The sequence below is a fragment of the Ambystoma mexicanum genome, chromosome 4q (genome assembly GCF_040938575.1).
Source record: "Ambystoma mexicanum isolate Mex_15411 chromosome 4q, UKY_AmexF1_1, whole genome shotgun sequence".
In the NCBI taxonomy this organism is placed as follows: domain Eukaryota; kingdom Metazoa; phylum Chordata; class Amphibia; order Caudata; family Ambystomatidae; genus Ambystoma; species Ambystoma mexicanum.
In genome coordinates this window covers 416,619,810-416,644,682 of record NC_090928.1, presented here as the reverse complement: position 1 = coordinate 416,644,682, position 24,873 = coordinate 416,619,810, and the positions used below count along the sequence as shown (strand labels likewise).

The 24,873-nt window shown below is 47.8% G+C and overlaps 1 protein-coding gene across 1 annotated transcript in view; it reads right to left on the bottom strand.

Moving 5' to 3' along the window:
* COG2 (component of oligomeric golgi complex 2) overlaps positions 1-24,873 on the bottom strand; it is a 1,367,578-nt gene that overhangs the window by 307,569 nt on the left and 1,035,136 nt on the right. The window contains exon 13 of the mRNA XM_069607998.1: positions 16,004-16,207. Within this exon, the coding sequence (XP_069464099.1) occupies positions 16,004-16,207 (204 nt within the window). The remainder of the gene's footprint in view (positions 1-16,003; positions 16,208-24,873) is intronic.

The following is a 24,873-nucleotide window of genomic DNA, read 5'->3' as shown; positions in this document are numbered from 1 at the left end:
CTGACACTAAATCTTTCTCAGACGGATGGCACAGAGTACTGTAAGGAATTCATTGTGGCAGCAGTAAAGACAGACACAAGTGATCACAGTTCAAGGGTGTTTATTGAACTTTATAATGGATGAGCTAAACCTAAATCTAAGATGGGAGCAAGCTACGCCCATCAAATATTAATAAGGCAGTCCTAGTGGCGTCTTGTCAAATAAAAAAGGGCCTATATTAAAAAAACCTATTGCCAATCCTTAGTACTAAATTACAAAAAGAGTGTGGGATCATGTTCACCAGAATAGAACGAAGTGTTCACTAAATGATGTCAGGATGGTATGGCTGGGTCTCCCATGCCCACGTTTGAAGCACGGGACAAGGCGGGACTCTCCAGTACAGCACACTCCTTGGCCTCGTCGGCACGAGGTTCACAGTTGCAGTTCAACACTATCAGAATCTTCAGGTGATAAGTTTCTTTCCTAAAAAAGTCTCTTGCTGTAGAAGGCTTGCTGATTCAAAGTAACAAACAAACAAAAGGTTCCTTCGGTACTCTTCTACTGTTGGCGATTGCTCTTCATCCCTTGGATCCCTCAGCAATCTGCCGGGCTCAGATCCCTCTTGCAACTTTGGCCTCCCTCCGTCGTGTTCAATACGGCCTTCCAAATATTGCTTGTGATATTCAAATGTCCTTTTAAACAACTCCCCACCGAGGACAACCCTCGACCGGGTTCACTCCTGTCGACACAATGTTCACTGGTGTATTATTCTTGATTCGCAAATAACATACAAAGAAAAGTTCTCTCTGTGGTCTTGCACCTTGGGCTATTGCCTTTCGCCCCTAGGATCTCCCTCTGTTGGGCTGGGATCCTCCTTGCAAAAATGGGCCTCCCTCCACCGAGTTCACTACGGCCTTTCTTTAACACTCTAACACAGTTCATGTATTGCTTCGTTACATCACAAAGCGGGGTTTTCCTTCTCCTAGCTTTCTTTTGACATACCTCTGTCGGGTTCACACTTGCCTTTTTCTACAGTTCACAATCGTATTGGAAAGCAGAGTTCCCTTCCACTAGCTTTCCTCTGGCAACGGGTCAGAGACTTTCGATTGTACACAGGATTTGACGTAACCCTTGTAGGACCACTCTGATGCCTCACGGCACCCTTTCTTAGGGCTTCTGGTTCTTGTAGTTACAAAGAACAGGTCCCGGTCAGAGTCTTTCGAATGAGCACCCACGTGGCGCCGGACCCCTTTGCACCTGGACCTCAACTGGGCTTTCTTTGAAGTTCAAACACATACACAAGTTCTTTCTCTTTTGGATTCCTTGCCTTCAAAAGTTGGCTACTTGCAACCTTGGGCTCAACACAGTTCGATTTACTATCAGCTTCCTCTGACTCAGCGGCTGTGCTGAAACTGTTGGCTTCTTTGTTCTCTGGAGTCAAGGATAGTACTACGGTAGCAGCCTTGCCTCTACAGCCGCGTTATCAAAGTGGGAGGCCCATGTGTACCATTGACATCTGTTCTGCACGCCAGCTATAATTCCTGGTCTTATGCTTTCCCTTTCAGAGGCTTTGCAGGTCTGAGGTAAAAAGGGCAAGTGCAATCCCCCCTTCGTCGTCCTTTCAGGTCTGACAGCCTTTCTTCTCCTATACCCCTAATTGTAGCTCAGTAGGCAGTCACCACCTACAGTCATAGGGTAAACAGTAGTTGGCTTGCCCCTACTCTGAGCAAAGTATCCATTTAATTTTCGCACATGAATATGTGGCTCTTCTTCAAAACAGTGGATCACATTTTCTGGCTTTTTTACCCGTGCACACATGCAAGTACATACTTGTGTGTGCATAAACATTGGAAAAATGTGCCCACACCCGACACACCACTTAACTAAAACCCCTGTTTCTACTTTAGTGCTCAGCAAACTGGACTGCATGCAAGACTAGTTCTTGGTTTACACTCTATTCTTTTTCTGACCTCAAGTAAATCCTCAACTTTGTGACATGCACCCTTTTCCACCTACTCAGATCCTCCTCCAAATCCCCTGATTGTCACCACGCTGGAGGCTCTCCGTACAAAATCACTGTTTCTTTCATTTCCTGCAACTCATCTATCAATGCACCCATGCTCTTACTCTACACTCGCTGATTACATCTCAGTATACTCTCCGCCCCAAACCTTCTGCTCATCGTCTCTTCACAGTTTCTCGGTCACCCACCTGTGCCCTGTGCATCTGGCCTCTTTCCCTCCTTCTCCCGACTTATCCCACTCCACTTAACTGCTCCCCCATTATCAAAGTAATGTGGTCAGTGGAACTCTTCAAAGCCAGGTGCAAACTCCACCCGTTAGCGATTGAAGGAGCCTCAAATTGCTCCCTCACCATCCTCTCCACACTAACCATCCAACGTACCTCTGCTGCATTCTGCACTCAGGATTGCTATGTAATTTGTAAATATGCAACAACTAGTAGTTTTGGGCTCTCGGTGTTAAAAATGTTTTTATATCCTCCAGTCCTTATCTCATGTATATGTTCCCATTCGTTCCCCTTCACCACGTGGCATATGTAATTCAATCCTACAAGCTCTTATGTAAATGCACCTTATCCTAGGAATACCTCTTGTTGCTGTTATCTTCTTTGTAAGCCATTTCTGCTCAAAAATATAGCTTGTTCTACAATAAATAAAATAACTAGTACTAAGATGCACAGAAACACTTCCCATCACTTCCCCCCACATGTCTGTCTCTCGTGGTTCCATCTACCCCACCAAACATGTTGCCTACTTCTCATGACCCATGCATCCAATAGTAATAGTGCCTCATGCCTCTTCTGCTCTCCCTCTACATAGAGACTATACACACAGTGCCAAAATAGAAGTGAAAAAATAACATCAACTATGCAGTCGCTATTATGGAAAAAGTCTATTAATTAATAGTTTGGAAGAAAGTAACCCACTGTATTCTCTCCAAAAAGAGGTTCATAGGATGTACATATCATGCCAATTCCTGCACAGAAATTGCTTTCAGGCAGATCAAATGATCACCTGCTTACAAGAACGAAGAGATGATAATACAAAAGGAGTACAGGGTGGCCACTTTAATCACAGCAATTTTCCTCCCAGGTTCAGCCAGCGTGCTGAATCTCCTCAAGCATAGCGTCCTGAATTTTCCTGATCTTTCAATAAACTTGCCCACCAGTAAAGCCAACTTTAATCCCTTAACTGCCGTGGGTATTTGCCCCCCAGTGCCAAGGCCTTTTTGGTGATTTTGGTATGTCGCCGTTCAATCCTTTGTAACTTTTTTGTTACAAGAGATAGCTCAGCCAAATTTGGCCCCTTTTTCCCCCACATGTAGGCGGAATCCTAGTTTGCTGTAGGGGGGTGAGAGAAAATAACCAAGAAGGGAGAACATTTGTTTTTTTTCTTCAGAAAATGCCAATAAAATGTTGTACAAAGAAGCCTGTGGTTTTTTCCCTGTAAGAGCTAGGAATAAGTGGTTTGCTGTGCTGAAGTCGCCATCTTCCAGGCTTTCAAGAACAGGTTGAGTGGAAACCAAACATACATATTTTATATGGTTTCGAGCCGTTTTGTGAGAGGTAGGTGATTCTGGCTTTTTTTCCCAATAGGAAATGCTGGAGGAATGGAGGAGAAGGGTAGGAAAGCTGAATGGGAAGCCAGAAAGGCATACATTTATGAAAAGTAGACAAAATTCCAAGTTTAGGAAGGGGTGATTTGCACAGGTCAGGCAACAACTATGTAGGGAAAAATTCCATAGTTTGGGGAAAAATCGGGAAAATTACAGAAAAAACCTAAATTTTCAGACATTTCACTCTAGCCACCCACCGAAACATGCCGTCAACAACAGATGTCCTACCTTCCCGCGTTCCCACAGGTGTCCAGACAAAAACGGTACGTCACATGTGTGGGTGCACCTACCTGGGTGCAAAGGGATAAGGCTAACCCACTGGTAACCCCAAACCTTTCGGCAGAGTAGATTTTGCACATGTGGACAACCTACAGATTTGGGCCTAGGGTGTCGAAGCCACCAAGGAAAACAGGGAACCTCATGCATTTCCGAAAAGAAGACACCCGTGGGCACCCCCCATGCCACTAAAAACATCCATGGTGATTTAGTGGCCCCTCACACCCACCCAAAACAAGTCATACTAATTATTTGTTGTTTTGGTTTTGCCACTTCCCTAGGCGCAGATGGGCACATGTGTATGCCCATCTGCCCACAGGAGGGGTGGGGGCAAAATGTACTGCCCCAGGCTTGGGGGGGGCTCTGTCAATATTTGCAGTGGCCACTTCCCCCACACCCCAAATGGATGGGGGGCATCTCATGAACCCCTTCCTAGGAGCACAAATCTGCCCCCGGGGAGGGCTACATCAGATGTCCCCCATCCATTTGGGGTGGGAGGGAGAGGGTCACCCCCCTTTCCACTAAAAACATCCATGGTGGTTTAGTGGCCCCATCACACCCACCCAAAACAAGTTATACTAATTATAATTTTTGTTTTTTTGCCCCAGGATGGGCAAAATGTACTGCCCCATGTATTGGGGGGCCATTCCAATGTTTTCTGATGCCCCCCCGACCTCAAATGACTGGGCGGGCATCTGTAGGGGAGCAATGGCCACGAGGCCCTCCTCACCTACAGCTTCCTCCCCAGGTGAGGACCATGACTCGGTGGGCGCCCCCTCATGCCACCCGGGCCCAGGTGGAGGAGGATTCACCCGCCGACGACATTGCCCACATGTACCCTTTCCTTGCATTTACCAAAAATTAGTTAGGTCTAGACGCCATCTTGCATAGCAAACATGGTGTGAGTTCAGCACACTGTAACGAGGCCCCCACCTTTGGAGGGCCTTTCATGCATCTCTGCCGCCTCAGCAGCCCTGGCAGATCCGCTGCGAGCGCGTTCCCATGAGAAAGTCGGAGATGAGCTAAACCCGAGATGCCAACACGGCAACATTATATTAGTAACAATGTGATATTGCACCCCGTATGACCCGGACCGCAAGGCCGGGGTAACGGGGAAAAAAGCTGAAGCATCACTATCTGAAGAAGGTAGAAAATAATTCAAGTATTGGTATTAATGAACTACCTCTGTTTAAAATGTGAATAAACCATAAAAATGTAACGTTATATGATATCCCTCCAGGTCTGGACTAATGCTGCTATAACCACGGAGAAAGATGTTGACCAAACGTGTAACCTCTATCTGTAAAAGTGTTTTTCAATAGTATGTAGAAACTTGAACTCATATATGTTTTTGAATCACCCAAAGCGGCGAGCATCAATCTCTGTAGGCCATAACCTAGATATCCCTCGTATAACGTCTAATGTACATACAATACGCACACAATGTAGTGAATATAATGTTAGGTAATGAAAAGGTACTGGAACCGACTGTATTAAAGAAATGTGTAACGAAATTGATATATATATGTGTGTCTAAATAACGTCAAAATAAGGCAGAACAGTATAAAACTTCTGCATTCACTGATCAGCAACGCACGAGGAAAATACCTTTGTGGATATATGCAAGGCCATTCCCTCTCCCACCCCACCAAGCCTGCCAGATAAAAAAGCTAAGACTTGTGCCGCGCTCCCTCACCTCCCCCAACCAAGCTGGCGGTACTTCAGAGAGTCAGAGGCCCCGGCGCTGCAACCAAGGCCACAGCCCGCCACCTGTGTTATTTACAGCACGGTAATAAACCCACGGTTGAACCCACTGATCTACCAGCACCCTCTCATAAATCCCACGAACCCCCCAAGAATCCTGACCCCGTGCAAGGACGACCCCCATCATTGGGACAAGACACAGAGACCCATCTATATAATAACTTCTAACGCAGCAGACAGACATGTATCATTCGGCCCAGGCCCCAGAGCCCCGTCCCGCGACCTAAAATACCGGTCAATAGGACACAGGTAAATCTCACCCCAACCGACAACCACCAGACCTCTCACGAAGTGCATTCCTCATGTGTTGTGTTTATTTTATAAGATAAGCTGCTGAAGCGATTTATTAATGAACTTAAATGTCGGTTTCTGAATAACTGCAGTGTGCATGGCCTAGGGCAAATGAGACAGGAAAGGTATTCGTCATTGTCACAGGCTGCCCCAGCACATCAACACCGCGCAGATGACCTCAAGCCGGCCTGCCAGGCCCAACCCAACCCACGAGGCTGACCAGTGACGTCGTCACGCCAAGACCAACCCCGCTGCAGCAACACCTATAGTTAGTCGACGCCACCCAATCCCAATTAACTTGTGCCCCCTATAGTGTTTAGGTGTTGATGACGTTTTTTGTATTAGAAATACGCCTGTCTTTGCTATTGTCAGGCAGAGCGCTCTCGTAGGTTGCAGAGTTCTTTGCATGCCTTATTTTTGGATAAACTCCCACTTACGCTCACCCGCACTCTGTCTTGGCCTTATTCCCACTACGGGAGAGTCCCTTATTGTCTCTCATTGCGGGGAGGATCGTGCTGAATTGGGGGCGCTTCCTTTCACATCTCATGTACCCCTTTCTAGAGGCAGAAATCTGCCCCCAGTGAGGGTTACATGAGTGCGCCTCATCCACTTAGGGTGGGGGGAGGGCCACCCCCCTTTCAAGGCACAACAAATCCTGTGGTCTAGTGAGTCCCCCTGGGGGCCCCTACCCAAAACAAGTTATACTAATTATTATGATTTTTTTGCCCCTTCCCTTGGGGCAGATGGGCACATGCGTGTGCCTATCTGCCCCCGGGGGGGCGGGTGGGGGAACGTACTGCCCCAGGCTTGGGTGGGGCTATGCCAATAATTCTGGTGGCCTCTCACCCCCACCCCAAATGGATGGGGGGCATCTCATGTACCCCTTCCTAGGGGCAGAAATCTCTCCACAGGGAGGGCTACTTAAAGTGCCCCCCATCCACTTAGGGTGGGGGGAGAGGGCCACTCCCCTTTTGAACCACAAAAAATCCTGGTGGTCTAGTGGGCCCCTCCCCTGGGCCTCCCACCCCCACCCAAATCTTTCATTTTTTTCTTTTTTTAAATATGTTTTCCCCGCCTGGGGGAAGATGGACCCCAATCTACCCCCAGGGGACCCAATGCTTATTGCCCCATGCTTTGGGGGTCAGGGGGGCGAAGAGGGCTGCTTATTGTAAGCAGCCCCCACCCCACGTCACAATCAGATCCCTGGTGGTCTAGTGGCATTGCGGACGCTGATCAAGCACTCTGCGCCAGATCCGCGCCCTGCAATGCTTCAAAGAAAGGTGTTGTTGGAAAGGGGAGACTCTCCCCTTTCCAACGACACTTCCGTTGATCTGAACGGCACAATAGCCGTTCAGATCGAGGGAGAAAAAGAAGGAAACTTGCCTTCTGTTTTCACTGCAGCATGCGTAACAAAACAGAGTGCCTAAAAGGACATGCTATATAAGGTTTTAGGATTTATTTTGGTGGGCAAAGGGACTTCTGCTCTACATCATGTTTTAGTATATGGTCGTAGGGTAGCCGATATAGCTCCTAGGACAGGGGTACATTCTAAGTCCCCCATTTAGGCCTTGGGGCAATTTTATCAGCATACATTGTTTTTGGGGTATGCTTGTAGCAGCCACAAAGTAGTTTGTGCTACACCAAGGATGCAAGCCAATTTAACGCATTAGCAGGACAATGTACCTTTATGGCAGGCACTGGGGTAAAAATGTGCTTTAAGTCCTGCTCTCTGGCATTTTGTTTTAAAGGCAGGGAAACCATGAGGTGGATCTAAAGTGATTGTTCTGCAAATGTAGATTCTGTGAGACCAGCCAAGAACACTTTATAGTGGTTCTGACTGGTTTAGACCAGTCCTTAGTCCTGGGCTGGCCATCACACTTCATGTGGGTTTGATTCTGAGCAAATGGCAGTTTTTGGAGCCTTCTTCATTGGCTGGCCACCAAAATGCTTGTTTTAAATCCCCTAATGTGATTGGTGGACTGTATTAGGGCAGCTCCTGTGTGTATAGGTACATATAAGGGAACAACGTGTTCCTACACTCAGTTCTGGCAGATCTTTGGCAGGTGCGCAGGTTAACGTACCTGCTGGAGGATTTTACACCTTTCGGGCCATTGATGCAATTTGAGGACCACATTTGGCCATGCTCTGGGTCCTGGGCTAAGCTCCGGTCTGTGTGTTCTGGATGCTGGACATTCTTCCAGGATTGTCCTCGTCCTCCACTGGTCCTCCTCGTCATCCTGGGACAAATGTCTGGGCCACTGTACCTCTGCTCCCTCCCCACTCCTGTTTACAGCCAGGAGTTCCTGCCATGGTGCTGGTATCTGTAATTGCCTGGAAAGGTGTAAGGATCCACACCACCCCATCTCATCTCATCTCATCTCGGTCATCCTTTGTAATCTCCAACCTGTGTCTGCAGTGAGGCCATGTCTTGGTGGCTGGCTGCCATCTTGTCCTTGGACACATCATGACCTGCTTTTTGGGCTCCCCAGTCTTCCTCAGCCCTTCATTGCCACTGCTCCTAGCTGGTCAATGCTGCTTCTGGGAAGGTAGCGTATTCCTCTTTTCCACTGTATGCATCATGGCTGGGCTATATTCTAGTCCCTGAGTCATCCGATCCTGCAAACTGCCCCTAGAAAAATAGGGTTGATTTGGAACTGACATTTCAGGAACAAACACAGTGCATACCTACCGTTGGGCCTTGGCTTAGTGGGTTATTGGAGATACTCTACCTCAGGGGTCTCTATGGTCACCAGGTTCTCCAGGTCCCGACCAACTGGGTTTTCCAACTGTTCTTCACTGGGGTGGTACCCTGCTCTGCTTCTCTTCTCCTGGGGCTGAGTCTCAAAACCAGTACTGTGTCTCTTCTTACGGGTCTCCAGTGGCGTCTCCTGGGGTCGATTGCTGTCTTCTTTGTATCTGTGGAGTGTAACTCTGACATACCTGGCTTGTCACCATGACATACCTGGCTTGTCACCATAACCGCATAACTGACTATAGACTTCGTCCTGTTTGCTTTGGGGCACTCTTTACAACTAAAGGAGGCCTGCAAATGACATTCTATCTGAACAGTGCCATTGTTTTGGGGTCCCCCTAGGTTCACTGGTGTTGTCCACCAAGACATGGATTTTTAGAAACTACCTCCGATTTTCTAGACATGTTTTAATCTGAGTATTACACTGCTGCCTATGGATTGACATTTTATCTAGGGGTGTACCGAACTTCAGCTTCAAGTAAGTATTTGGCTGAATTTCGGCCAAATGTTTCCTGGAATACTTACTCGAAGCCGAAGTTGAAATGTGAGAGACGATAGCCAATCCTAGAAAGTAGAACAGTGGCGAAGCAGCAGCCACCAGTAAGCTGTTGCTGCAGGCAGCACGAGTAAAAATACCATGAAGCATTGGGACAGTGCACCAAGGCACAGATACCGGAAAACGACGACCAGAAGATGCCAGAGGAAAGACGGATATCGAGGCAGCATCAGGTAACTGTCCAATCCAATGAAAGTTATATTTATTTCAGTATACTAGTGTGGTTTGTTCTTTTTGGTGACTATATGGACTAGCTGTACTTCTCTGCTTGCCACCCTCCTTCTGGAATTCAAGCCAGACTGCTCTGCTACAATGTCTTTTCTTTCCCTTTGGATGACACACTGTTCAACCATTCGGTTAAATGGTGGGTTGTGCAAAAATCTAACTAACAGTACGATTTGTATGTTCAAGCGATTACTAGCAACATGCTATGCATGTACTGTACCAGACTAGCAGGATGTTTTATTAGTAAGTGTTTCACTAACTATGATAAGAATAAAGCTGGAGAACTAGAACATTCAAGCAATTCATCAACAACCTTTTTCAAAAAGCAGAATTTCGGACGGCCACCAGGGGGCGCAGGGATGGAGGACGCAAGCCAGAGCTCCTCCGTGTACCTCACCCCCCACATCAGCAAAGGTGCCCCCACTTGCCCCAAATGAAAATAAATATAACGTTCACCGGGAAGAACGAATAAAGGAGAACGTTGTGAGCGAAAACCAGACTAAAATCAGCGAACATTTCACGGATATACACAGCCGTAACCAAGGCGGCTGCTGGCAGTGAAGGGAGAGCGCGAAGTGTAACCGGCTCGCCTCCAGGAAAAAAACAGTCAAACGGGGAGTGAGGAAGCCGCCCGCTGACACTGCAGCTACAGGTAGTCCGTAATCTCCTGAATCACAAAAGTATCCCGCCTTCAAGAAAGGAATTGACCGCGGAATCAAAGGCTGTGGCTCCGTGAGACGTTGGACGTAGTGTAAAGAAGCAGAGGCTCCGGTTGAGGCGGCATAACCACAGAGCACGACACCACAGTGCACACAAAGGTAGGGAGCTGAAAGCTAAGCAAAGACTGCATGCACTGGGGGTGAATGGGAGACCCTTTCCGCTCGGGAAGGCGATAACCCGGGAGGTGAAGAATACATGCAAGGTGCGCGGGGGGGTGGTAACCGCCAAGACCCCTTCATCCTTCCCCACCCCACAAAGGTCCATATAGCCCACATGTGGAGTCAGTGGAAACATGTCAGAGAAGGGCAAAGTAGCACAGTGCAAATCCCATAAACCCGCGCCCCAAGCATACAGAGCACTGCATAAGTACAACACCACACAGAAGTGAAATACGACGTGAGGTGGTTCATCCACTCACAAGGCCACAGATTCCGCCCGAAAACAAACTCTTGCATCAAAGGCCAACAATACGTCACAAGCGGCGGAAGATTGGACACTGGGGCAGGACACTCGAGAGGAGTACAGCCGCTATACAGGCCCATCACAAGGCGAGTCGCCTGAACAATCAGACAGCACCCGCACATATCACTGGGTGTGGTGGGAAGCTGTCAAAACCATTACACGGCAACAGAGGGAAGGTACGCATAAAGGCACCCGAATTCCACATCGTTAACGCATAACATAAAACGCCAAGACGTCAACATCACCAGAGACCCTACACAGGTTTTGAAGCACAGCAGAGGGAACCCCAATGCAGAACACGGGGTACGGACCTCCTTTTGCGAGGTGCGAATCAACGCCAGGGATTGGATAGGAACACCCTAACACACATCAGAGAGTAAACCAGCCGCCCAGGAAGGAGCCCAATCACATCCTCCCTCGGAGCATATTAGTACACAAGGGGAGACGAGATTTTGAGAACAGGCCACAAACGGCAGTAGCTCTAAAACAAGACCCCCATGTGTCACGCTCAGACACACCAGGAAAGGGCACAATGGGCAACTAGAGTGATATTGAACTGCAAATTAAAGAACCCCTTCCAGATCCAATCCACAAAGGTCACAACTATAAAATGACCACATGGTGACAAAGCAAAAGACTGGCTGATTAAATAGAGGAACGGGTTGAATCCCCGGAAAACACAGTAAGGTGTCACAGGCGTGAGGCCCCCGATTCAGGAAGAGTGCCCGCCTGCCACAGACATCTTAAACCACAACAGTGTCCTGGAGACAATTAATCAAGTAACCCCCCAAACCAGATACTGCCTCCACACTGAATAGCGGACACTGCACCACCAAGGCTTCACCTATACCTACTATTCTACAACAACCACTGCTGAAGCCCCTTAGTGGTCGCAACATCTGACCAACTCTCGCGAACCATAGAGGAACGACCCCGAACTCAGCACAAATCTGACGCTGGCACGTTGACACACAGACAAAGGCACCAGCTTATGGAACATAGAAATAGATTGGCAGAATTCGCCTACTCAGGAAGAAAAGATAACTGTCAGCTCAAAAATAACTTGACAATGGCTTCAGGGAGTCAAGACTTAACGGCCACAAAAGCTGATATAGCCTCTCGGCTAGATGAAATCAGAGGCATGCAGGCAGACATAGGCAGCAAAGTGGACAAGATCAACACTAGAATGGACAAAATGGAAGAGAGGCTCCAAGAAGTGGAACACAATCAGTCCTCTCTAGACACCTTGGAAACACAAATAGACATCCAGCAAAGTCACCTCGAATGACGAGAAGCAGAAATGATCCTAAAAATTGATGATTTTGAGAATCGAGAAAGAAGAAAATCTGTTTTTTCGGAATTCCGGAAAAAGAGGGAGAGAGAAAAGGTGACCTCAAAAATTGAATTCACCAAATTTTGAAACGCCTATTTGTGGACGACTCGATTGATGTTACAAAAATCGAAAGACTCCACAGAGCAGGAGGACCAGCCAGGGCCCCGAGATCTATTTTAGTGCGCTTTCACAACTACCCCGACAGGCTCAAAATATTTGAAAAGGCCAAGACCAAAGGAGCTGTAATGCTAAATACAACGTGCATCGCCATCTACCAAGACCTGTCATCGTTCACCCTCGCTAAGCGACGATTGTGCCAACCACTGACCAAATGGCTGAGGGGAAAAAGGAATACGCAACAGGTGGGGCTATCCATTCTCAATCACATTTGAGCTAGACGGCCAGAAACGCAAGCCGAGATTGACAACACCACATACGAACTACTGGGAGGCGAAGACCACAGTACGGAAAATCATCCAGAAACTACTAAAGACAAGAGAGGGCGAGTGAAAGGACCAAATAGAAGAAGGATACCAGGATCAAGAACAACGTGAGAGCACAACAAAATCCGAAACACGTTAGTGCAAAGAAGCACCCGCACAAAGGAACTTACTAATGGGTCAATGGGTGGTGAGTAGAGAAAGGGCCTATGCACCACTGTGAAACAAGCTGTTAAATCATCTCGCGGCGGACCATGGGATCCTACACAACCCGGTGAAGTTATACTGTTAAAAGTGTTAAATAATGTTTGAACTGTTATGATTATATGTTTACTCGATTGAGATCTACAGGGGGCACCCGATATGAAGGTGTAACGCACAGGGTCCTGGTATAAGGACCACAGTGGTGGCTGGAATCGCCCAGTGAAAGCAACTGGGATGGACCGGGTGCCGCAATTGGAAGGAATTAGGGAGGAGGTAGAGGGAGGAGGGGGGGGGAACGGGAAGTTTCCAAGGAAAACATCACAAATTATGAGGCTAAAAAAATAACGTCTATTACAACCAGGAACATCACACTTGAGAGACATGCACGATACATGAGGGCAGATAAGAACCACAAACCTCACAAACGGCGACACTAACAAGGACACACAAGTGTGGCAAGCTCCGAATCTGCACATTAAATGTCAAGGGTCTGAACTCGCCCACAAAAAGATCCCTAGTTGCTAGAGAATTCAAAAGGTCCGGCACTAATATCGTATTCCTACAGGAGACTAGATATCAAAGAGGTAAAGAACGCAAGATACCTAGCGGCCTAATTGGAAATACATACTGGAGCTGCGGGATTCTCAAGAAGGCAGGGGTGGGAATCCTGATTACGGAAGGGAATATGTATAGAGATTACTAACACATGGAAAGACACGGAAGCGAGGGCATTACTAATCTCAGGCCCAATTCAAAACACTAAGATCACTTTGGCAACATTATATGCACCCAACCAAGGTCAAAAGAGATTTCTACAGAGGACCACAGAAAAAATTATAGGGGTAGCACAGGAACATCTCATACTCTGAGGAGACTAATACATGGATGAATGTAGCCTTGGATAGACAGAGCAAGGAAGATATGAACTACAAACCTCAGGGCCAATGGGGGCAGAGCTAAACACAGCCATGGAACTGCATTGGTTAAAGGACAGCTGGAGGTATCTTCACCCGCAAGACAGGGGCTTCACCTTCTACTCTACCCCGCACAGCACACTCACGAGAATTGATTATCTATACATCTCAAGAGAAATCCTAGAGGTTGTGAAAGAGACTCACATTCAACCGATATCGTGGTCAGACCATGCTATGGTATCAATCGACATGTTCTGGGGAGACCTACACACTGGAAACTCAAAATGGAGATGCAATGACTCCTTATGGAAAGACCCGATTTGAATTCTTTGTTCTCAATAACACGGGGAGGTGCAGAAGGGAATGGTAAGGGATGCGGCCAAGGCCACAAGGAGAGGTATCCTCATTAGGGAGGGGGCCCGTAAAAAAAAGAACGTACAACTCATAGAAAAAGGGTTGAGAACCAAAATAGAACAGGCCAAAGCCTCACACAGTCTTCCCCTACGGACAGACAGAACTATCTTCTGGAAGCTAGGGACTTGAGAGGGGAACTGAAGTTACTTGAAGAAGGCAAAATAATCTGAAATCTCTAGTTTCTCAAACAAACATTTTATGAAAATGGGGATAAGGCAGACGTCCTATTAGCGGCACGGCTACGAAAACAACAAGCCGAAAGATGGGTGAGGAGGTAGTGGGATCAGACGACAATAATGTCGACACTACAGAAGAAATCCAAGAGACCTTTGCCTCCTTCTACGAAACACTATATAGCAAGGCAGAAACGGCACCTGCTGAAGTCCTTGAGAAATATCTTGTGAAATCTCAACTCCCCTCATTGACAAAAGCAGAGGCCGAGTCCCTCGAAGCACCAATCAGAGGAGATGAAATAGAAAAAGCCATGAAACGCCTCAAACTGGGGAATGCACCAGGTGAATATGGGTACACTCCAGGGTTCTACAAAACATTTGCACTAATATGAATTCCTTTCCTAACAACACTTTTCAATGACACAGTGGAAACAGGAAATGCACCCAACTCTTTTGCCCAAGCCCTCCTCACGGTAATACCTAAAGAAGGTAGAGACCCTAGATGTTGTGGCTCCCTGTGGAGTATATGGCGACAGAGGGCAGGGATGAAAGGCATCACAACATGGCCATCACCCTTGGGCCACATGGGTACCAGGAATTAGAGACGCCATTCCGGAAACAGAGAGATTCCAAACATGGTTTGAAGCTGGTCTAGAAAGGGCAGGCCAGATATGGAAAGGGGGAAATTACATTACGATACAAGACCTCGAAGAGGCACTGGATATTGGACAACTTCCAGTCTTTCTATACTTACAGTTGAAAGGTATTATGACGCGAGAAATCTGGAAAGACAAATTGCAGAGAGAACTCACCCTCTTTGAGAAGATACTAGACACCGGCATAGGCTCCAGTGGCTTAATAGGTGCTTTATATAGAGCTATGGTAGAGACGAAGAAGTCCCCGTCCCATAAACTAAAGGAAAAATGGGAAGCACATTTGGAGAGGAAACTGTCTCCGCGCACATGGCTCACAATGAGCAGAAAAACTTGGCAAACATCCATAGCCTGCCAATATAAACTTCACGGCATCAAACTTCTGTATAGATGGCAATATGACCCAGTTAGACTTGCAAAAATGTATCAAGGAGTGAGTCCCTACTGTTGGCATGAATCCGGAACGAAAGCTGATTACTGGCATATGTGGTGGGGCTGCACAGCAGAGCAGTCACATTGGGATGATGTTCTCAGTTGGATTAAAGACTTAGACGGGGAAACAAGGGACAAAGTACTAATGTTAATATTGTTTAGCCTAGATGAACACGATGATCCACTTGTAAAGCTACCTAAAATGGTGCATGTTTTGCTTCTAGCTGCAAGGTCATGTCTTGTGACATTCTGGAAAAGGAAGACTCTCCCGTCAAAGACTGAATGGATCAGCGTAGCACAGAATTTATACCTAATGGACTGATTAACCGCAGATATCCACGGGGATCAGTCCTCTGTGGAAATGGCATGATCTGATTTTTGTGCTAAGTACGATCACTGAAATAATGATTATAATTCTGCCTCGATGTACAGACTTATGCGCAGCCCTATGTCCACCTTTCAAAGAAATCTATACGCCAAATGAAATGTGAAAGCCCGGAATGTGGTTGAGGTCACTTTGATGATGTCAAATAGTAAACAATGTTGTAATCAAGCCTGTAGTGTAATGGAAGGCGGGTTGGGGGGGAGGGTCAAAAAGAAAGGATGGGAAATACAAGCAACATAATTGCACAAGTTGTCTGTTCAACGTGTTAAAATGTTTTCAATATATGATATGTCTATTTAAATAACAGACCACTTGATGCCTGTATTTGATGTGACCTTATAAACTCAATAAAAACCAAAGAAAAAGAAAAAGTTGAATTTAAGTACCAAACTCACCTGTTCTTGAAGTTTGTCAACATCTGCAACAATGAGTACCAGGTGTCGGGTTTCTATGAAGGTCAAAGTCTGAGATTCAGTAGAGGATCCACTCCCTTGGTCATCACTAGCAGCTTGGTTTAATGAGGCAGATGAATCTCTGTTACTGAGCAACGTTTTCTTGCTTTCTTTAGTGAGATCAGTAGAGGTTGCCTTGAGTGAAATCTGAAAAATATAATTTATTGCATCAACTCTTCAAGTGAACAACTGAGTCAATTTCACCCAAGTGTTAAAAAGAGATGAAAAATGATGCATATCCCTCCTTTCTTTGATTTATTTACTATTTGCAACACATTTTCCGCATCAAAACAATCTTTTAAAAAATGTTTTATTATTGGGCTTCTCATGGTTTGCAAAATGTAAAACCTTAAGCCGTTGCTAAAAACATACAGTAACAAAGATTCTATTATTGCTTACATTCATACAAGCTACAAGAATTTCATTTTCTTACAGGCATTTTAACGTTGTCCACTGTTGATTTCTCACTTTACATATAAAGTTTTGTTTATTTTTTCTTTCTTCCCTTATGTTTATTTCCAGTTCCATGTATGTCTAAAGTTTTAATCAAAGGGTCTCTGGTAGTTCTTCGATTTTTTTGAAGATTGCAGTGAACAGTCCATCTAACCAGGGCCAAATTAATGTGTAATTTTTCCCCTTCAATGAAGACATGCCACCATACTGCACTTTCCCTATTTGCAGTAGTTTTTGTAATCTCCCCCAACCAGTGTTCGCGTTCTTTAGATAGACCCCTACATCCAATTGTTAAGTGTTTCAGTGATTCTACTGAGTTTGGATTTAAACACACTCTACATTTATTCGTCCCACCGGATCTCGATCTTCTCTGTGTTACTTCCCTTGTGGCAAAATGTTCAAACGAAACCTCATGAGTTGCGACCGCCAGTACCAATTTAGGAACAGTTTCAAATAACCTGGGGGTGTGTTCAGTTTTCTTGGTAGAGACCAGAAGTCATTGTAGCTTTTGTACTTCCACAAGTCTTTTTGCGTCTGTATGCAAATCTTTTTGTGAATAGTTTTTGTTTGTTTTCAAAGGGTTGGCCAGCAGATCCTCTTTTGTCTCGTTTAATTCCTCCAGGATTATTTCACACTTCTTTTGCCATTGTTGCAAGTTGATCCTTTTTGTCGCTCATTGCCTTGTTAATAGCCTTGAAACCACCCGTCAGAGGTTTTTCGTGACATTTTCGATAAAGTGATATGGTCTTCCAGTCCACTACTGCTTTTAGTGAAGTCAGGGTGAGCTCCCTCCTTATCGATTGAATTGGCAGTGATTTTGGCAGTTGTAGCACTGACCGCCAAAATATCCCCTCGAGAATTGGCCAGATTTTATCTGATAGGCCAAAGGCTGTTTCAGCTCCATAAGCTAATATTGGTATAACTTTCATTCTGTAGAAAGTAGTTAACAGATTTGTTAGAGAGAATCTGCAATATCTCTGCAACAGTATCCTTCCCTGGGCAGCCAAGTTTATTGCTTTCTTTAGCATCAGGTCTGTCTTTGGTGCCTCACATTGGCTGTTAACACAAACTCCCAGGTAAATTATGGAGTTTACCTCCAGCATTTCTTTTACCTTTCAAGACCCAGTCAAACTTGGTCTTATTGTTGTTTTTGGATTTCGACAAGTTCAGTATACGTGATTTTTCTGGGTTGATTGATGTGCCAGCATATGCCTGTAGCGATTCTAACTGCCGCTGTAGTCCTATTGGCGTCTGGTCCATTAGGACTATGTCATCCGCATACAGGAGTTTCCCTATTGGTATTCCTGAAATTTCCGGGGAAATACACGTATATGTTGAAAAGCTTTGTCTATATCTGAAACATAAAGGTTTTTTTTTTTTTTTAATATATTTTTATTTTATCTCAACCAAACAACATTACAACGAAACATAAATAAACCACTTCAAACAATAAAACCAAACGAACAAAAAGTAAGGCACTGCAATCCCCATCCCTCCCCCCTATGAGCCTGTAGAGTGTTCGCCATCAGTGTCCGTTCCGTGCGGTGGGGCCTCATCGCTCTCAAGTCCAGCCGAGGCCGATCCCGCACCAAACAGCTCAGCTAACAACATCTTCCATGCCGTGAGAGAGCCGATTTCTTCCCCATCCCCTGCCATACTGCCATCTTGCCACGCTGTCGTTTCGGCATCCGCCCATTTTTGGAGATCCCGCCACCAGACCTCCACTCGCGGCTTGTGACATTTCTTCCACTCCATAGCTATCCTACGTTTGGCAAGCACATAGGCCAGATCTTTAAGTTTCTCAACATGTCGAAGCTTACACGCCCTGGGATACCCTCCCAGCAGACAAGCCCAAGCCGAATCCACCTTAAGTGTGATATCCCTCCCTGCCAGCCTCCGCGCCACTTCACCCCAGTAAGTTGCAATCACTGGGCATGCCCAGAACATATGTATCATGTCCACATTCTCTTCGTTACACTTGGGGCACGCCTGGCGCCCACTACCTAGGAATTTGGAAATTCTAAGGGGGGTCATATATGCCCTGTGCGTAATATAGAGCTGTATCTGCTTGAACCTGGCGTTCCTCGATACCTTTTTGTGGTACCCCAGGGCGCGCTCCCACATCCCATCCGACATCGGGGCCCCCATCTCCGCTTCCCACTCCAGTCTCAGGTGCCCCAAATCCTTCCCAACCTTTGTCATCAACATCTCGTACAACCTAGAGACCTCGTGTCCGCCCTCTGATGCGTCATACATCGTCTCCAGCGTGGCATCCGGTTCATCGGCCAAAGTAGTTTCGGGCCACGTGCTCCGGACTTCCCGGACCACCCTATGATATGTTCCGTATTGACCCCTGTGTAGTCCCGACCCTGCCTCCAGTTCATCGAACTCCATCAGGGTCCCATCCTGCCAGATGTCGCCCATTGTAATCAATCCCACTGACTCCCAATACGTCCGGATAATAGTTCTCAGCTGCCCGTCCTCCTTTGCCAGAGCGATCAGAGGGAACTGCGGCATACACAGCGAGGGGTCACCCATCATCTGACAGGCACGCCGCCATATATTCCTGCCAAGGGCTAGCATCTTAGGACGCTCTCTCATCCATGAGCCAGTCACCCAAATCACCTCCCGCAGATAGAAGGGGGAACAGTCTTTCCCTAGCAGCCTATGTTCGGGGGTCTCTTCATCTGAAAGCCACCTGGCCACATATTGCAGTTGCGCCGCGATATAATAGGCCTCAAAGTTCGGCAGCTTCACGCCACCTTTCTCGTAAGAGTTCTGCAATTTCCATAATGCAACCCTGTTGCGCGTGCCATGCCACAGGAAATTCCTACACACGCTATGTAACTTAGCGAAAAACTTCCTAGGTATCATATACGGGATGTTATTAAAGTAATGCAGGAGCCTGGGCAACACCACCATTTTAAGCATAGCTCCGCGACCCATCATAGCTAAAGGCAATCTTTCCCAGAACCTCATGCACCTCTCAATCTTTCCCACAGCTAGTTCAGTATTATACTTGTGCTCTTCCTCGGTCGTGTGATACACGTCAATGCCCAAGTACCGGAAGGAGCTCGTTGCCCACGGAATCCGCAGCACTGGCAACCTCTCCGCCGGTATCCCCACATAACTGCCCAGCGGGAATAATACGGATTTCTGAGGGTTAACCGCTATGCCGGACAACCAGGCGTACCTCTCCAATACCTCCAAGATATACTGCAAATTCTCTTCCGGATGTTTCAGGTATAACAGCATATCGTCTGCATACAGGGATATAAGATGGCACTCTCCTCCCACCTCTATGCCCACCGGATCATACTGCTGCCGGAGGTAAACTGCTAAGGGTTCGAGGGCCAGTATGTACAACATTGGGGACCAAGGACATCCCTACCTGGTACCTCTGCCTAACTGCCATCTATCTGACACTACTGCACCCGTACGGACCCTAGCCAGAGGCGCACTATATAATAGCTCGGCCCACCTCATGTAGCATGGTCCCAGTCCGAACTGCCCCAAAGCCGCCAGCAGCCATGGCCATTTGACGGAGTCGAACTCTTTAACCGCGTCCAGCGCCACTATTGCCATTTCGCTGTCCTCACTGCCCCCCCATTCCACCACCCTGTGAAGGCGCCTGTGATTGTGAGTAATATTCCTGTTCGGGACATAGCCCGTCTGGTCAGGATGGATCAGCTTGCCTATTACCCTCCGCATTCTGGCCGCCAGGACCGCTGTCAGGATCTTGCTGTTCTGGTTCAGCATCGACAGGGGCCGGTAGGAGCCACAATCATGCCCCGGTTTATTGGGTTTGGGGAGCGGTACTATAATCGCCTCCCTGAGTGATTAACGCTTCATTAAACATCTCCAGCATGGGCGGGAGCACCTCCTCCCCATACGCTTTATAAAATTCACTGGGGAACCCATCTGCACCTGGGGCCTTACAAGTGGGCAGCTGCCGCACAATCTCCTGCAGCTCCTCCAGAGTGATCGGAGCATCCATCTCCTCTCGCTCTTCGTCACTTATCTTGGGCAGGCCTATGTCTTCAAGTACTACCTCTATCTCCTCCCGGCTTCCCCCCTCTCGATCCTCATATAACGCTTGATAATATTCTGCGAATGCTCCATTCACCCCTTCCTGGGTGTCCTGCTCCACTCCCTTTTCAGTGATAACTGATCGGATCGGGGATCTTGGGGTCTCGCTCTTATACAGCCAAGCAAGAAGCCTGCCCGTCTTGTCCCCCCGGCATGCAACCTCTCAATGTACTTCCTGTAATTCAGATTACAAAGCCTGTCCCAATGTTCTGCGCACCTCTGTTGCAGATTAATGACCTCCTCCATGTCCGTCCCCACTCCCCCAGCTCTCCCTCCAACTCAATCTCGGCTCTACGCAGATCTGCCAGGACTCCTCCCATTAATCCTTTGGATTTAGCAATGGCAACCCCCCTCATTACAACCTTAAAGGCCTCCCACAAAGTACCAGCCGACTTGACGCTGCCTGTGTTCGCTTCAAAATAAGCAACAATCTCCTCCCTCACTTCCTCTCTGAAGACTGGATCCCTGAGCGCTTCCGCCCTAAGGCGCCATGTTGGGATTCGCGCACGTGGGGGACAAAGCTGCCAACGCATGACCAGGGGCGAGTGGTCCGAAAGGACTCTCGCTATGTAGTCTATCTGGTCACACTCCGCGACCACGTCCGGAGTGGCGAAAAAGTAATCCAGCCTTGTGTGTAACTGGTGCGGGGCCGAGTAATGCGAATATTGCCTCACGCCAGGGTGTCTCGTCCTCCACACGTCTGCCAGGCCAAGGTCTACCAGCAGCACCTGCAGTACCCTAGCCGCCGGGCTGGGCCTGTCCACCCTGTCATCTGACCTGTCCTCCTTGGGGTCTAGTACACAATTAAAGTCCCCTCCCCAAATCGCAGGACCCCCCATCCCCTCACCCAGTCTAGTGGTCAGTGTCCTGAAGTATGTCGCCGTGTCACGGTTGGGGGCATAGGTATTTATAACGCACACTACTTTATTTTCCACAAGCCCCCTTACCATGACCAGTCTCCCATCAGACTCCACAACCTCCCCAAGTAGCTTAAACGGGACATGTGGTGCAACCCAAATCAGCACACCTCTAGCATAGGCAGAATATGTAGATCCAACTACAGTCCCTCTCCACTTTCTCCCCACCAGTTCCAGTTTATCCCGTGTCAGATGTGTCTCCTGTAACAAGGCGATATCTATCTTTTGTCTTTTTAGGTACAACATGACCTTGTTACGCTTAAGGTAGCTGTTAAGCCCTCTAACGTTCCACGTTAGTATCCTAAGGTCCCCCATGATGCATCAGTAGCTCCCATCCCTTTCCCATGTCCACTCGCCTCCCCCCTACCCCAAGGGCCCCCATCCCCAGTTTCTCTCCCAGGCTCATATAAAAACTGACCCACGCCACCCCCCTAACCCAACCAACTGCCCAGCTCCATCCCTGGATCTCAGGCATCCCTGTGTTCGGTACTCTCTGGAACCCAAGTAGAGAACCCGACAGGGTGTCACCCCACACACCGTGACTAACCTAAACTCAAACTGGGGTACAAAGAACAGTCCCCGGAGGCTCCCCTCCCACACTTCCGTATCCGCACACATGGACCATGTTTCGAAGTCCTAACGCATACACTACCATAACAGAGTCCCACCGACTATATTCCAGTCCCAATGTTCATCGCCCAACCGGGCCCGCAGCGTCACTTATCTCTTCCCGTTCCATCCGCCGTCCGCTCATCTGGCTCTTGAGGACAATTTTGTGCATCGAGCCATTCCATGGCCTCCTCCGGAGTGTCAAAAAACAGTGTCTTAGTCTTAAAGAATATCTTCAATCTGGCCGGGTAAAGCAGCATATACTTGTACCCCGCTGCCCGCAATCGCCTCTTGACCGCCCCAAAGTTCATGCGACTACGCTGCACTTGCAGGGTGTAGTCGGGGTAAGCAGTAATGGTCGCCTCTCCCCGCTGTATGGTGCCCCCTTACAAAAGTGCTCAAGGATCCTTTCCCGATAGTTAAGGATCTTGGCGATCACAGGCCTAGGTGGGTTCCCCGGCGGTGGTCTTCTGTTCAAGGCCCTATGCGCCCTCTCCACCGCAAACCCCTGCGACAGGGCTCCCCCAGTGATCTCCTGCAGCAGCAAGTTCTCAATAATCTCCGTGGGGTTCTGGCCTTCAGCCCCCTGTGGCAGGCCCACGATGCGAACGTTATTTCTCCGAGCGCGTCCTTCCGCCTCTTCGGCCCTACTTTCCAAGTTACCCACCCGCTGCACCAGGGCATGGATATCGCTCTTATATGCAGTGCAGTCCACCACAGTAGGGCCCATCTCCTTTTCCAGAGTTTCCGTGCGCTCAGCAAGGGCTCGTACATCCTGCCTCAGGAGGTTCACGTCCTCCTGCACTGCCCCGACCTGTAGTTCCAACGCAGTTTTCAATTCGACCACAGCAAGTTGGAGCTTGGTCTCCCACGTCGCCTTCAGGTCCGCGATCGCAGCGAGGACCTCTTGGTTCGCACCCCCGGCGGCCATCTCCCTGGTCTGAACTTTATCCTTGCTCCTGGCTCCTTCCAGGCCGGGCGACGTCTTGGCGTATTCGTCGAGCGTAGGCTGCTTACTCTTCGCCCTCAGAGGTTTGTTCGACATATCTCGAGTCAGGAGCGTCCTTCTGGCCGCGCTCCGGTCCAGGCCAGGGAGGCACCGTGCCCATACACCACGACTCAGTTGAGAGTCCCAGCTCCCCCCACAACCTCAGGCACCGCTGTTGTACGGCGCACCCCCCAGATGGGCCAGGTCGCGCTGCCCCCTTCGTTCCGCTAAGAGGGCGCACGTATGCTGTGGTCCCAATCTACCACTCCTTTGTCCCCTCGTCAAGCGGCGGCGGCCATTTTGTCGTCAGTCGTGATCTCGCCACCAGTGCTTCATTCGGCTCCTAAGTACACGTGCGCACCACGAACCCGTGTAAAAATGTGTCCTCGCGTGCAGCCGGACTTCATGTTCACAGTCTTCCCACTTTCTGCCAAATCACAGGGGTCCTAGCGCGGTATCAGTCGGATTATGTACGGATCAGCGGGAGCTCCCATACAGGCACGTCCTTTCACATGGCTTCCAAGCCACGCCCCCTGAAACATAAAGGTTGTACAGTTCTGGAGCCAAAGGACACCCTTGTTTCAATCCCGTAGTGGTGCGTATTTGGTTTGCTGTTAATCCAGTTTTATCCAATCTTACCCTCAGAGACGTGTTGGTATACAGGTTTTTGATGACATTCATGACAGTAGAGAGGCACTGCCATTTAGATAGCTTACGCCATAGAATTTTCCCTGCTGACTTTGTCAAAAGCCTTTGACAGGTCAACAAAGACGACAAATATTTATTTGTCTTTGGTTTTTGCTATTCTGGCCTTCAAAAAGTTGATCATGAAGATGTTAAGGGAAGTCCCTCTCCCTTTCACGAAACCTGGCTGCCAGGGATCTCGTCTTCCTGTCGAGACACTCCATGTGGACAGGGCTTTCAAAAGGACGAAAGCAAAGATCTTGCCCAACACATCAAGAAGGGCTATAGGACGATAGTTGTTTTGGTTTGTCCTAAGCCCCTTCTTGAAAATTGGGACGACTACCGTGTCCCTCCATGGGTTTGGTACCTTTCCCACTGATGTTATGTATTTGATCAAATGATTCAAAAATATTGCCCATTCTAGTGGATTGTTCTTTAGTGTGGCGTTCGTCAGCCCGCCTGAACCTGGGGCTCTTGAATTTTTGAGTTTCTTAATCATTGCTTCAATAGTGATAGTATCAAAGTCCAGTTGTACATCCTCTGCAGTCGAGGACGTCTTTGGTATTATCTATGAGCCCGTCTTCGATTGTAACTGTGTAAAAAATTCCCACCATGTTTTTGCTGGTATTGGGATCGTCATCAGGGAGTCTGGTGGTGCATCCATTTAATTGATTATGGCCAAAATTTCTGTTGTAGTTCTGTTTTACATTTTTTGTAACATATACACTGAATCCTGATTTAGCATAGTTTTTTGTGTGTATTCAGAACCAATTTCGATATTTTTGTTTGAGTTTATGTTTTTCCTTCGCAGTTTCTGGATTTGTGTTCTTACTCTTAATGCTTTCTTTAAGAGTTCTTTTCCGCTCTACTATCGCTTTATCATATACATGCCTTTTTGCACTTGTTGGTTTACTGTCTCCTCTCTTCTGGCTAGTTCTGAACTCCTTCAATAATGGCGTGTAGTCAATGCTATCAGAATCCTCTTGCCTTTGCATTTGATTGATCGGACTCTTCAAGTTTGAATTTAGCCTAGGTAATCTCTCCGGTTTTATTCTTAATGTATTTCTGCCGGG